Source organism: Passer domesticus, chromosome 2 (genome assembly GCF_036417665.1).
Source record: "Passer domesticus isolate bPasDom1 chromosome 2, bPasDom1.hap1, whole genome shotgun sequence".
NCBI classification, from domain to species: domain Eukaryota; kingdom Metazoa; phylum Chordata; class Aves; order Passeriformes; family Passeridae; genus Passer; species Passer domesticus.
Window position 1 is genome coordinate 126,115,355 of NC_087475.1, and position 12,577 is coordinate 126,127,931.

The 12,577-nt window shown below is 47.1% G+C and overlaps 1 protein-coding gene across 3 annotated transcripts in view; it reads right to left on the reverse strand.

The window, feature by feature from the left end:
* The window catches only part of GDPD5 (glycerophosphodiester phosphodiesterase domain containing 5), a 97,025-nt gene that overhangs the window by 21,420 nt on the left and 63,028 nt on the right, over nucleotides 1-12,577 (reverse strand). For all 3 annotated transcript variants that reach the window (XM_064411140.1, XM_064411141.1, XM_064411138.1), the window contains 4 exons: nucleotides 6,231-6,334; nucleotides 2,731-2,824; nucleotides 2,109-2,168; nucleotides 53-151 (listed from right to left, as the gene is read on the reverse strand). In XM_064411140.1, coding sequence (XP_064267210.1) covers nucleotides 53-151; nucleotides 2,109-2,168; nucleotides 2,731-2,824; nucleotides 6,231-6,334 — 357 coding nt within the window. The remainder of the gene's footprint in view (nucleotides 1-52; nucleotides 152-2,108; nucleotides 2,169-2,730; nucleotides 2,825-6,230; nucleotides 6,335-12,577) is intronic.

Sequence of the window (12,577 nt, forward strand, 5' to 3'; positions counted from 1 at the left end):
GCTGCACTGGCCCCTTTCCTCCCCCAGGGAAGCATCCTTGCAGACAACTCACCTGCAGTGAAATAAATACCATCTCCCACTCCTCATCCCAAAGCTGTGCTATCGATGACATGGTCACCACAGTAGTTATCAGGGTTGTCACCAGGCCAATCTGCAAGAAACCAGAGGGCATTTACAGGCTGGGGACTGTGGTTATTATAAAAATTAGGTTGGGATATATGTTATAGGTTGGGAAATGGAGAGAGAAAAGCTTTGCACGTTATAAAAGGTGTGAAAAAAGATTCACAAGGAAGGAGGTTGGGCTCATGTTAGAACAGATACTGGGGCTGGGGAAGGGACAGTGGTGGCATTGAGGTGACAGACCTCAGCCCACCATGACCTCCCCCAGCCTCCCCCTCACGTGGAAGCACTCAGAGGTGCGAGCAAAGCAGTCAGAAAGAAAATGCGACCTCCGTGGTGAAGGTAAAAAGTTCAAACCATGGAAAAGTGCCACGGAAATAACTCCAGCTGCAAAGACTGAAAATCTGGGCTGTCTGTCTAAAAATAATTCCCCACTCTCTGCCTGTGTCTGCTATTCAGCCTCTGCTGTTCTGCCAGAGCCAAAGGATGCTGCTGCAGATCCAAAACCTGCAGGGGAGACTTGGCAGCAAATTGATCCCCAGAAATGAATGGATCACATTCCAGGTGCACAGGGCTCCTCCAGGCCAATGTCAGGTTTAATACCTGGAGCAGCAAATAAAATCCCACATTGCCAACATTTACAGAACCCCTTTGGTACATGCAGACAGGATTCCTCTTTCTGGAGCCCTAATTCCCCTTGGTGTGGCCATCCTGTGTGGCACGGAGGCGTCAGGACACAAATCTCCACTCCTCCCATCAGCTCCAATTTATTGCTTCTCCTCCACCCCTCACACTCATCTTCCACTTGGTTTACAACCCTCTGCCCAGAATTACAGGAGAAAATTGGAAGGAGTTGTGTGCTTTGCCCATACCAGCCTTTCCCACACACTTTCATCTATATTTGAAGTTAATTCAGTACAGTTCCAAGAAAAATATTAACTTATTCCAGCCTTGTATCTCAACTTCCTTAGGAAGCTGAGGGAGGTGTGGGGAAGGGAAGAGATGGAGCCACACATCTGAGCTGTGATGAAAAAGGGGCTTCTTGGAAGAAGGGGAGGAAGGGTGGGAGTCCAGAGGGTAGAACTGATCACCAACACATCCCTTTTCTGGACTTACTCATCTAAGCCCACCAACATATCTGAAAAATATCATTTTCCCTGATAAAGAAACATATGTCAGAGTCAGGAATTGATAATTTATTTTGCTGCAGCAGTAGTCAGACAGTCTCTGCCTCCTCTCTCTGATTGCATCCTCTTCCCCTGAGGAAGTTTCTATAATCTCTAAGGAAAATAAAAAAAGGAAAAGAAAATGGCAGGGTGGGGGAGTGTCTGCTCTCTCTGTCCTGGGAGGTTCAGGCTCTGATCCTACTTCACGTGCAGAATTTCAGGAGATGGGTATTGGCAGAGTCAGGACTGGTCCCTCCATTTCCAGTTAGCAGACTGCCAGCTACAATGGGATCCTGCCAGCCCATTTTCTCTCCCTGCACTCCCTTTCTGTGCTCCAAATACCTTTCCTTGCGTTTCCCAGCAGTGTTTCTCAAACTGCTTCACACACAAATCCCTTTGGGCCCAGCAAACCTCACCCTGCACACCCTCAGCTTCAACACCTACATCTTCTTCTCCCAAGGCTTTCCCAGCTGGTCCCTCCAAGCACACTCTGAACAGCTTCACCTCTGCTCAGCCCCTCTCCAGGGCTGTTTCAGCACAGACAGGAGCCCCAGAGAGGTTCCTGGAGCACCTGAGCTGGGACTGAACCAGGCTGCTCTAAGCACTGATGTTCTCCATCTCCACAGGTGGCCTCTCTATCAAAAGCTTTTCACCAAATTCTCTGCCCCCAGGCTCTGATGAGCAGTTTGCTCATGAGGCCACACATGCACCACAGACATTTCATGCTCTTCCCAAGGACACAGTGACAGAAGTGCCACCCTCTGCCTGCTCCTCAGGCTCCAGCATTCCCGAGAGCCTGCTCCCCTTGGAGCTGAGATTTACCTTGTGCAGCCAGTGCAGGTTCATCTGCTGTCCCACAGCGATGTGACACAGTGCCAGGATCTGGAGGGACAAACAGAGAGTCAGACAGAGGCACATCACCACCCTTTGTGGTGTCTGAGCACGCAGGGACACGTCACCAACCGAGGGGACAGCCACATGAGCCAGCAGGAGTGGGGGCAGGACGGGCCAGCAGATCCTCTCCAAAGGCAAGGATGTGGAGGAAAAAGCTTTGCCCTGCAAGGGGCAGGGAGTTCAGAGCCTGGCTACAGCTCCTGGGGCTGCAGGAAGCAGTGCCAGCTGTATGGACACCTCCCTGAAGGTCCCAGCACCCCGGGACAAAGGGAAACTACTGCCACTTGTGCCCAGAAGTGGAAACTGGGCCAGACCATGGATAACAAAACTGTATTCCTCCCCTGAGGGTATCTGTCTTTTACTTTTGAGCATCTGAGCTCAAAGACCATCAGTTTCTCACTTTTGATTTTATGCAACTTCAGGCAAAGAGAAAGAGAAGGAGGGAGGAGTCACTTCTGAGAGAAAACTCCTCAGGTTGTTGATGGCCTGAGGAGCTCGTGGCTTTTTTAAAGCCAACAAAGCTCTAAGAAATGGATTTCACTGTACTCACCAGTAACATTGTAATGTAGGTAAAGCCAGCAGCAGTTGTTACAAGGATTGGAATGGACCAGTCACTCCAATATCCCATCCGGTTATATAAAAACCTGGAGGAGAAGTGGGAAGGGCAGATTAAGAAGGGATTCAACACCAGAACAGCTCCACTGGGGTTAGACAAGACTTTAGAAAACAGACCTTTCCAGAAAAGAGATAGGCAGCAAAAAGCACAAGTGACAACCCAGTGCTTTAATCCCTTATGGAAATTAACTGGATAGAGGGAGGCAGAGAAACCCCAGAACCCTTCTTGCAGCTTCTGACAGTTCAGACCTGACCTGGATTCAAATTTCTCCTCTGGATTTTTAGGAAAAAAAAGCCAAAACTAAAACAACATCCCTAAATTGGCTTGGATCAGGGTTGACATTATCTCCATGCAAACCCTTTGGCACAGTAAGGACAGGATGGTTCTGGGGTGGAATCAGCTTATTCAAGGAACTGGCTGGGTTTGGGGGTTTTTTTTTTTGTTGTTGGTTTTTTTTTGTTTTGTTTTTTGGGGTGGGGGGTTTTTTTGGTGTTTTTTGGTTTTTTTTTTTTTTGCCTTTTTGCTTCTTGGTTAGTTTTTTTTTTTTGGGTCACAGACAGAAATGCTGCATTATATAAATGCAGGTCAAAGACTCAATCTCCTCCCCAGCACTCAAATCCAGCATCATTCATCAGCCAGAACCTCTGGTCTGTTTGGACAAACCCTGGGGTGATTTTTGGGGCTGTCCTGTGCAGAGCTAGGAGCTGGACTCCATGATCTAATTCAGGATATTCTCTGACTCTAATTCTGTCCAGGAGTAAAGCTCTCCTGTGGGACCTGGAAAGCAAATCCTTGGCCTCAACAGGCATGGCCCAGATCCAGGTTCTGCTCAGGGAGCCAAAGAGCACAAACCCGGGGATCTGCAGGGATCCAGACGTGCTGCTAGGAAAAAAGAGGGAAGAAAGGAAAGAGGGCTCCTCTGAAGTCTGTGCTGATGCCACCACCCAGAGCTTCCTTAGCTCTCAGGCCATTTAAGCTTTTGCTCTGATGTCCCTTCAGTGCCCCTCCGAGAGCACCAGGCCTTCACTTGATGTGCAAATGATTGTTTTAAACTGCTACAAAGCAGATGAGCTTTCTCCAGAACCAAGGAGGAAAACATTTGCTACACAGACTTGCATTTATGGTCCTGCTGCAGGGGGAACACAGGCAGGTTCACAAATTGGAGCATCCCCACAGCCTGCCCGAGCTAGAGTGAAGCCTTCTGGTGCAGTACACACCTCAGACAGGGCAGATCAAGTGTAGGCACCAAAAAGGGAAATGCCAAAAGCAATAAATTAAAAAAAAATACTTAAGAGGCACAAAGCACCTCCACTAACAAGGACCTCAGTGTTAAAAGCCTGAAGCAATACATGCTGGCTCACAATTTTGCCTTGTCCTTCTAAAACCCATTTCAATCCCAGAACAGCCCTTTGGTCCTTACAAATTGAAATTACCTAACTGCTGCCCAAGCTGCCTGACACACAGGTATAAAGATGAAAAAGCTCCTCAAGGGTGGAAGAGAGTCAAAGCCCTCAGAGGTCTGGGTTGAAAAATCTCCTCCTAGAGGGTGGTGCGGAGCTGGAACAAGTCCCAGAGAGGGGGGAACTCTTCCTCCAGTCCCTCTCCACCTGGTGGGACAGGCTGAAGGTGACAGGAGCTAGGAGAGCTGCCAGGGATGAGCTCTGGAGGGCGGGAAGGAGCTCAGCAGCTCCTCACACCAATATCACAGCAACTCCTTCTCCCAGCTCCTCTGGAAGGCCCTGGCAGCAGCTCAGTGTGCCATGCCCAAAGAGCCCTTCCTCTCCTCTGGAGGAGCTCCCAGCTTGCCAAGAAATCAGTGGAGCAGAGAGGAAGGCAGCAGGAGCAAGCAGCAAAGAAATCTTGTCCAAAAACACCACCCAGAAGTGACAATGACAGGGGAACAGCAAAGGTGCTGCTTCTAAAGACCAGGACTCCATTGTGCCTCATCAGCAACAGGTTCACAGCCCTGCTGGGAATAAAATGATGCTTTCAAGTCCTTCACAGCCCGTCTGCCCCAAACTGCTCTGTTTTCACAGAGCCCAGGCAGCTGTGCTGAAGGGAAGGGTCAGGCTGAGCCTGCATGGACCCAATGGAAATTATTTCTCCCCCTCGCCTGGAACTGGCATGGCTGTAATTAAAACCTCACCCTGTGTTCTCCTCCTCCTGCCCAGCCTTTCCACAGCTGTTTTCCAGGAACCCTGCTCGACCTCTGGTGGTGTGTGGAGCAGGGATCTAGCTGGGGTTCCAGCACACACAGAGCACTGCCCCATTCTCAGCACCGAGTGGCAGTGCCTGAAATGCTGTTTTCAATCCAGAAATTTCAATTCCAGCCTCTTCCAGACCTGTGCTGCACAAGAGGGAATCCCTTCCCAGTGGATGTGCTTCCAGCACCCTGGGTTGCACGGCAGGGACAGGGCTTTGGGCTGCAGGTGACATCTGGATGTGTTAAATCCCAAATGCCTCTTGCAGCCAGAGCAGACCTGCACATCTCCCCCCCATTCCTGCAAGAATATCTGGGGACCCAAACCTTGGCAGTGCCCATCCCCAGCATTCCCAGGGCTTTCCTTAATTTCTAAAGGAATGATTTTAGCCCTCTCACAACTCTGAGCTCAGACAGAGCTGGTTTTGCACTGGAGCAATCACATCCTTTACTGAGGGTACAAACTGAAGAAGAGAGGGGCTCCAAAATTTCCTTTTAAAAAAGGCATTTTTATCATGCTGCTGTTACAAATAATCCAGAGCCATGCTAATGGTTTCACTTCACACAGTGTGGGTGTGAGCAAAGAGAAAAAACCCATTTTCTCCTGGGAGGAGCCAGCTCACATCACCATGTTGGTAAACACTCTCCCTCACACAGCTCCAGCATCTAAAGCAGATTATTTACTTAAGGGATCAGCTCCCCACTGTGCTTTAAAACACACTTTACATCTTATATTTGACAAGAAGATGATGTCAAAGCAGTTTGGTTAGAATACAGCCCAAGGTGCTGTCAAAATGTTTTAAGATGCTGCCGATAATAAAAGGGAGAATAATTTCCACCACTGGAGGCAGCTGGCAACACCCTAAATTCCAGCACATCCCACTGCAAAGCTCCTTTTCAGCTCCTTCCAACTTTGTGCAATGTTTTCCACACCCATGTGCTTCAGGCTGAATTTTTGCCATGGATATTTTGTGGAATAGCTGCAGCCAAATTGCTCAGTCACTTTCAAACCCAGCCAACCATCAAGATAAACAAACAAAAACCCAGCCACGAAGTGGAGACGTGAGGCCACGTTACATCTACACAGAGATCAGGAGAAGCAGCTCTCCTTGAACCCCACTTTTCCCTTTCTCATCATTACAGTTCCATCCAAAGGATCCGGATGAACCCAAACCTGTGTCAAGCAGGTGCATGATGGCCAAACCCCAAATTTCCTGAGGGAAGCTCTACTCACCAGTTGATTTCATTGTAGTCATTGTGAACTTCCCACCAGAAGTAAAACCAGACCAGGGTGAGGAAGAAGGATGAGGTGAGGATGAGGAACCAGAGGCGCTCCCACTGTGAAGGAAGAGAAAAGTCAGTGTCAACAGGATCCCATTTCATCCCAGCTGTGGAGACTCAGTGGAGTAAAGAGGCATTTCCAAAGGCAAATTTGGAAATGTCCCAAATTTCCCCTGGTCTGGGCAGAGGGCTCATTTATGTAGACTCATCTTATGGAGGGCTGGAAGAGCATTTCTGCAGCTGTCAAGGAAGAGGGGACATTTCCAGATGTGGAGCTGGGGTTCTGTTTGGTGAGGGATTTTTGTTGGTGGTTGTTTAGGTGTTTTGGGGGTTTTTTGAGGCAATTGTTTAATTAACTTTTCCATTCTCATGCATCTTCCCCTCCCCTGGGTTTAGCCTAAATGAGTAGTTATCACATGGTGAAGATTACACAGCAGATTAGGGATGTTCCTACTCCTTATTCCTTCCCCTGAGGTGCTCAGATCCTGCAGAGCCAAACCACCCATCCCCACCATTTATTCCTCCCACCACCACCACCACATATTTTAATTGCTTTGCAAACAGACCACACCAGCACCAACATTCAGCATGCAGGAGCATTTCAAATTCTACCCAACACACACACAAAAGAAATCCCTCAGACAAATCTGTTCCGTGCCCCTGCTCCAATACCATGGGTCAAATCCCAAACCACAAGGACATCACTCAGTGTTTTCAAAGTGCTTCCCACCAGCACCATCTCCATGGGCTCCTGGTTGGTTTTCACTCCTTGGCTTTAAACAGGCCACAAGTGTTTTCATTTCAACAGGGAAAACACTGAAATAAGTTCTGCAGGGAAAATATTCCAACAAATCCTCTCTTCCCACAATGAGCAAGGAAGGATGAAGACTGGAAAAGACAATGAGCAACTCTGCCACTATAATTCCCTTCCAGACCCTGAGCACACATTGATCTTTTCGGAAAATGCTCTTTTTTTCTGGTGAACTCTCCTGGCTTTTTAATTATGCAAAACAATGTAACCAACATAGTGACAATAGAAACATTAAAAAACACCAGGTTTTGCCTACCTTTCCATGCTAAGGGAAGAGATAATTCCAGTTAACTACTTAACTGTGAATTAATAGTATAATTATTTTTAACTGTGACTATTTTTTATTATGCATCACCCTGGATACCAATCCTGTGATACAGCTCCTCCTTGTATCCTCCATCATAGAAAAAAAAAAAATAAAAGCCAAAATAAAGCAATAAAAAGGATTGGAATGATTTCGTTTTTGCTGTGCCAAAAATGATGTTTTCTGCTAGAAATTCCAAATTCCTGGCTGTATAAGCCAAATCAAGACATCCAGTTTTGCCCAGAGAAGCCACGGCTGCCCCTGGATCCCTGGAAGTGTTCCAAAGGCTGGACAGGGCTGGGAGCAGCCTGGGATAAGGGAGGTGTCCCCTCCCATGGTGGGGTGGCACTGGATGGCTTCAAGTACATATATTTGGGGGTTTTTAGGTACCTTTTATGCCAAAGACCACAATTTCTACAAAAATCCCACCCTCCAGCTCTTTGAAGGTCACTCTGGGCTGAGCTTTGCTGATATTCATGCACTGGATGACCCTGATTTGATAAACAAGCCAAGGAAAACATTTTAAAACCTTTGAGCTTTTCCCCCTGTATGTATAAAGACAATTCCCCCCCTTATTTACATGCAAGCAGCAGAGCTTGTGGCAAGCTCTCCAAAAGCTATTTTGGGTCTGTCCTTGAGGGTGCCCTTGCCATGCCTTGCTGGTTTTGTGAAAACCCAGGCAAATTCTTCTGTCTCAAGGCATCCTTCAGTGAGTTCAGGCACATTTCTCAGTGGGCTTCCAGAAAAAAATAAAAAGAATATTTGCTCTTTAAGGTGCCTTCCAACCATTCTCTGACTCAGTGATCAACAGACACAATCAGAAGGGCCCCAAAAGGAAATTAATAGAGACAGAGACATTCTACCAAGTTGGAGATTGCCAGATTTTAAATTTTTTGTTTAAATTACAGAATCCTCCATAACAAATAAATACATAAATCAGTGTTCCACACATGTTTCTCCACCACTTTTGCACATCCCCAATCCCTACCCCATGCCAGGTGGGAGCAAAACCAGCTCCAGGTTAGGAGGTTTTGGGGAAAAAAACCCAATCCACATATTAAAGGAATTTGCTGCAGAAAAGCCAATGTTTGATTCATCTGTGACACTGGTTCATGGATTTTACCCACTCCTGTGCTTCAAGATTTAATCTTGTTTAAAACAGCACTGAAATTCGTATCACAGGGGACAGATTTTCCAATTTAGGGATTAGTTTTGGTTAACTGAAGGCTCTGCCAGTCTCTTTTGCTGCAACTCCCCAAGCCAGACAAAGCATTATTGACTGCAGTGGCACAGGAAAGCAGAGAGGCTCAGGAAGCTTATTTTATTTATTTTAGGCTCTGTAGGAGATGTTATGAGGTTTAACTATACACACACTCCCACCAACCCCTCCTACAAGGACTTTCTCAATTCTATGTTAGGAACAGGAATTTCTCACCTATTTCTTTCCAGATGATCACACATATGCCAGGAGACACTTCCCAGCATGGCACCATTTGTGAACTAAAGAAATCCTTTGACCAGGAAATCCAGGCTACCTAAATTGCCCATTTTCCTCCCAAAAAGCAGATCAGCACTGTATCAGGATTCAGAGTGTGATGAGAACTTAGAACAGATAATCAACACTTAAGATCTTAAAAATCAAGACTGCACAGGGTGAGACTGCATTGATCTGAAGTGGTTATCACTGCGTTTACATGTGCCTGTCCTCCTGACGTTAATTCTATTAATCATAGAATTAGAAAGGCTGGGAAAGAACTCTAAGATCACCAAGATCAACCATATAATTAATATTCTTCATATTATATATTAAGAGTAATAGAATTAATATTTATACAGTGATAGGATATATAAATAAACTCAATATATGTATAATTAACATTGATTTAAATTACATAATTAAGAAGTCTGTCCCAAACCCTGCCTGAGGCCTGCAGGCAAAACAGAGGGTTCAACATGTGAGACCATATTAAATTCCTTATTTTTACCACATACAGTCCCCAGGGCTGCTGAAATGCTGCACCATGAGCTCAGCTGCCCCCTCACACTTCCTCTGGACCCAGCTGGGAAGCAGGGGCAGTACAACACTCTTGGCTCCAGGTCTGCTCCGTGGAAGCCAAGAAAATGCAAGGCCAGAGCCAGCAGATTCCCTGACAGCCCACGGAGCCAACAGAGCAGAAGGATTTTGCTCCAGCGAAGCTGCTGGAGTCACCCCAGTTGACAGAAGCCCTGAAATGCCATCCTGCACCTGTGCTGCTTGCTGGAGTCCTTGTCAGCTCATCCAAGCAGGATTAGCATCCCTGAGATCCACCTACATCTCCCAGCCTTGGGAAGAAACAGCAGAGCCCCTTCCTAGGCAAACCCACGCCTCCAGCATCCTCCCTGGGACCCAGGACCCACAGAGAGCTTCAGAAGGAACTGGAAGGAGAGAAGCCTGCTCTGAACTGGGAATGGGTCTGAGGAAATGCCACTGCTGGATGGATTAGGGCTCCATTCCCACAGGGATGAGCTCACAGCACACATTCCATCAACGTGGGTGGCGCTGGGGCCCTTCCAACTGCATCCACAGGAGCTTTCCTGTGAAGGAACCCGAATGCCACTGCTGGAGCGAGCTGCAGTTCACCCCAGCACAGCTCAGATGGCAACAGATGGATTTTATATTCCCTCCTGGACTCACATCCACGGGCGAGGACTGCACCGGGCTCACAACAAACCCACTGCGCCCAAAGCTCTCCTAGAGCAGCTGAAACCACAGCAGAATCCACCTGAAGATCCCGCCCGAAAAGAAAGATCCCGCCCGAAGAGAAAGATCCCACCCAAAGACAAAGATCCCACCCAAAGACAAAGAAAGATCCCACCCAAAGACAAAGAAAGATCCCACCCAAACACAGGAAGGAGGTTGTGGGTGCTTGGAATTGAGGAGATCCACCTCAGAGCAGATGGATCTTATTCTCTTAAAGATATTTTCTTTAAAAGGCTAAGAATTGGAGAGCATCAACAGCTTGGAACAACCTGGTCTGGTGGAAGGTGTCCCTGCCCATGGCAAGGGTTGGGACAAGATAATCCCTAAAGTTTCTTCCAATCCAAAGCATTCCATGAGTCTGTGAACTCTACAAGGAGCCACCATTGGGCAGAGGTGTAGAAACCCAAAGTGTGTAGAAGTTTAAGTCAGATGAGTGCAGCAATTGGGATACATTTTAATTGAAAAAAAAAAAAAAAGGGGGGGGGGAAAGGAAAAAGGAAAAAAAAGAAGGAAGAAACTGTGAAAAAAAAGAAAAAGAAAAAAGGAGGAAAAAGGGGGGAAGAGGAGGAGGAGGAAGCCGACCCTCTTGTTTCTGGAGCTGCCAGTCATCCACCAGGAAGAAGGATCTTATTCAAGCCAAAAGTGCCTCTGGGAATTCATGGCTTTCAGTCCCTGTGGAGGACCCTACCCATTCTCTGTCTCCTGAGCACAGTGAACCTCCTGTTCATTCATTAAAATAATGAAATAACGAAATAAAAATCTAACTAGAACAGGAAGAAGATTTTTAACAATGTCTTACCCCTCCTCTACCCCCCCCCTTTTTTTTTATTTTAATCAGAAAAACTCCAGTTTTGAAAAACAGAAGCCTTTTAGAGAAAATCTAATATTTTAAAGCAATTTCTTGCTGAAGGGCTTCTTGGCTTGAGGATGAAATTTCTGCTGAGAGGAAACTGGAAGGAGCCTGAGCCTGAGCCCTCCCACAAATCTGGCAGCACACTGGGGAGGGCATGCACAAGCAGATGGAAAACAGCAGCACGTGGATCTGACCACACCAACAAAGCCCAAATGTGGGAATCTTCCTCCAGCTCCATACTGTAAACCTCCCTGCTGGAAGTTTTACGTGCATGCAACACTCAGAGATAACCAATATAACCACACTTTCAAATTTTGAAATGCAACAAGGTCAAAAGGTGTTTTATCTCCCTGTAGTGCATCCCATCCTCGTGTCCCTAAATATCCACCAGCTCAGGAACCTGCCTTTAGCAAATTAATGGGGTTTTTGAGGGATCAGTCCTGAACTATTGCTCTCTACCTCAGGAGCAAATCCAGGAGCTGGAGCCGGACTGGAGCACCACCACCATCACTCAAGTGTGTTTTCCGACCATTTTAATTCACTCCTGGATCCAACAAAGAGTTTATTTAGGAGTCTGCACTCCACTGTTTTCTGGCATTTTCAAGAATCAATTTGCTGCAGGCATTTATCAGTGTTAGCTTGGAGAGGAAAGGAGGAGAGCTAACATTTGTCCAGCAAACACAAAGGGAAAACCAACGGCGCAATTCCTCGTTTCGGGATTACCCAATCAGACCTTGTCCAAACAAACAAAATACTATCTTCAAGCAAGTTATTAAATCATCTCTGAGGATGAAAGATGACTCCATCTCCCAAGAGAACCAGAAACTGAGAATCACCAAGAACAAGTGTCAGCTGGAGTGTTTTGTCAAGGGGAACACTTGAGTTCCCAAGGAGAAATGACAAACTTTCCTTATTAACTCTCAGTATGTGAATGAAGAGTCCTTAAAGCAGTGGCTTGTTCTGAATTCCCACCCTCCTCTGGCTTCTGCTCCATTCACCACCACCCTCATGGGGAGAATCCTCTCTTCCTATCTCCAGCTGCACAACCCCTGCTCTCTGCCCCTCCTCTTCTGTTCCTGGCTCCTGTTCCAAACAGTTTGGTGTCCCCAGTGGGTTCACTTCTGTCTATTCTATGGTTGTAGGGAGCCCTCAGTGCTCAGATGTGTTCCCTCAAGTGTCCCTGGAGAGGAAAACCCACACCCAGCATTGCCATTGTTACAGCCCAGGGTGCAATCAGCCTTCACTGCCAAAAGCACATCCAGCAGCTCCATCTGGCATTGCAGAGGGACACAACTAATGGAAAGCACCTCGCACTCCAAGGATTTGAAGCATTTAAGTGAGCAGATCAATGTACTTGAGTAGCAAATGTTGGCCTCAGACCTCACACACATCCGGAGCAGAACCGAGGCACCGGGGCTGAAATTCCCTCACCTAAAGCTACAGAGGGATCAGGCTTTCATCCCTCTCTTGGACTGAATGTTCAGGAGCCCAAGGGAGCAGGAGGAAACTGCAAGACCCCACAGTGCATCAAGCAGCTCCCACAGGACTTTGTAACCTGCCCAAAGGCTTTGTTTTCTCTCTATCCAACAATC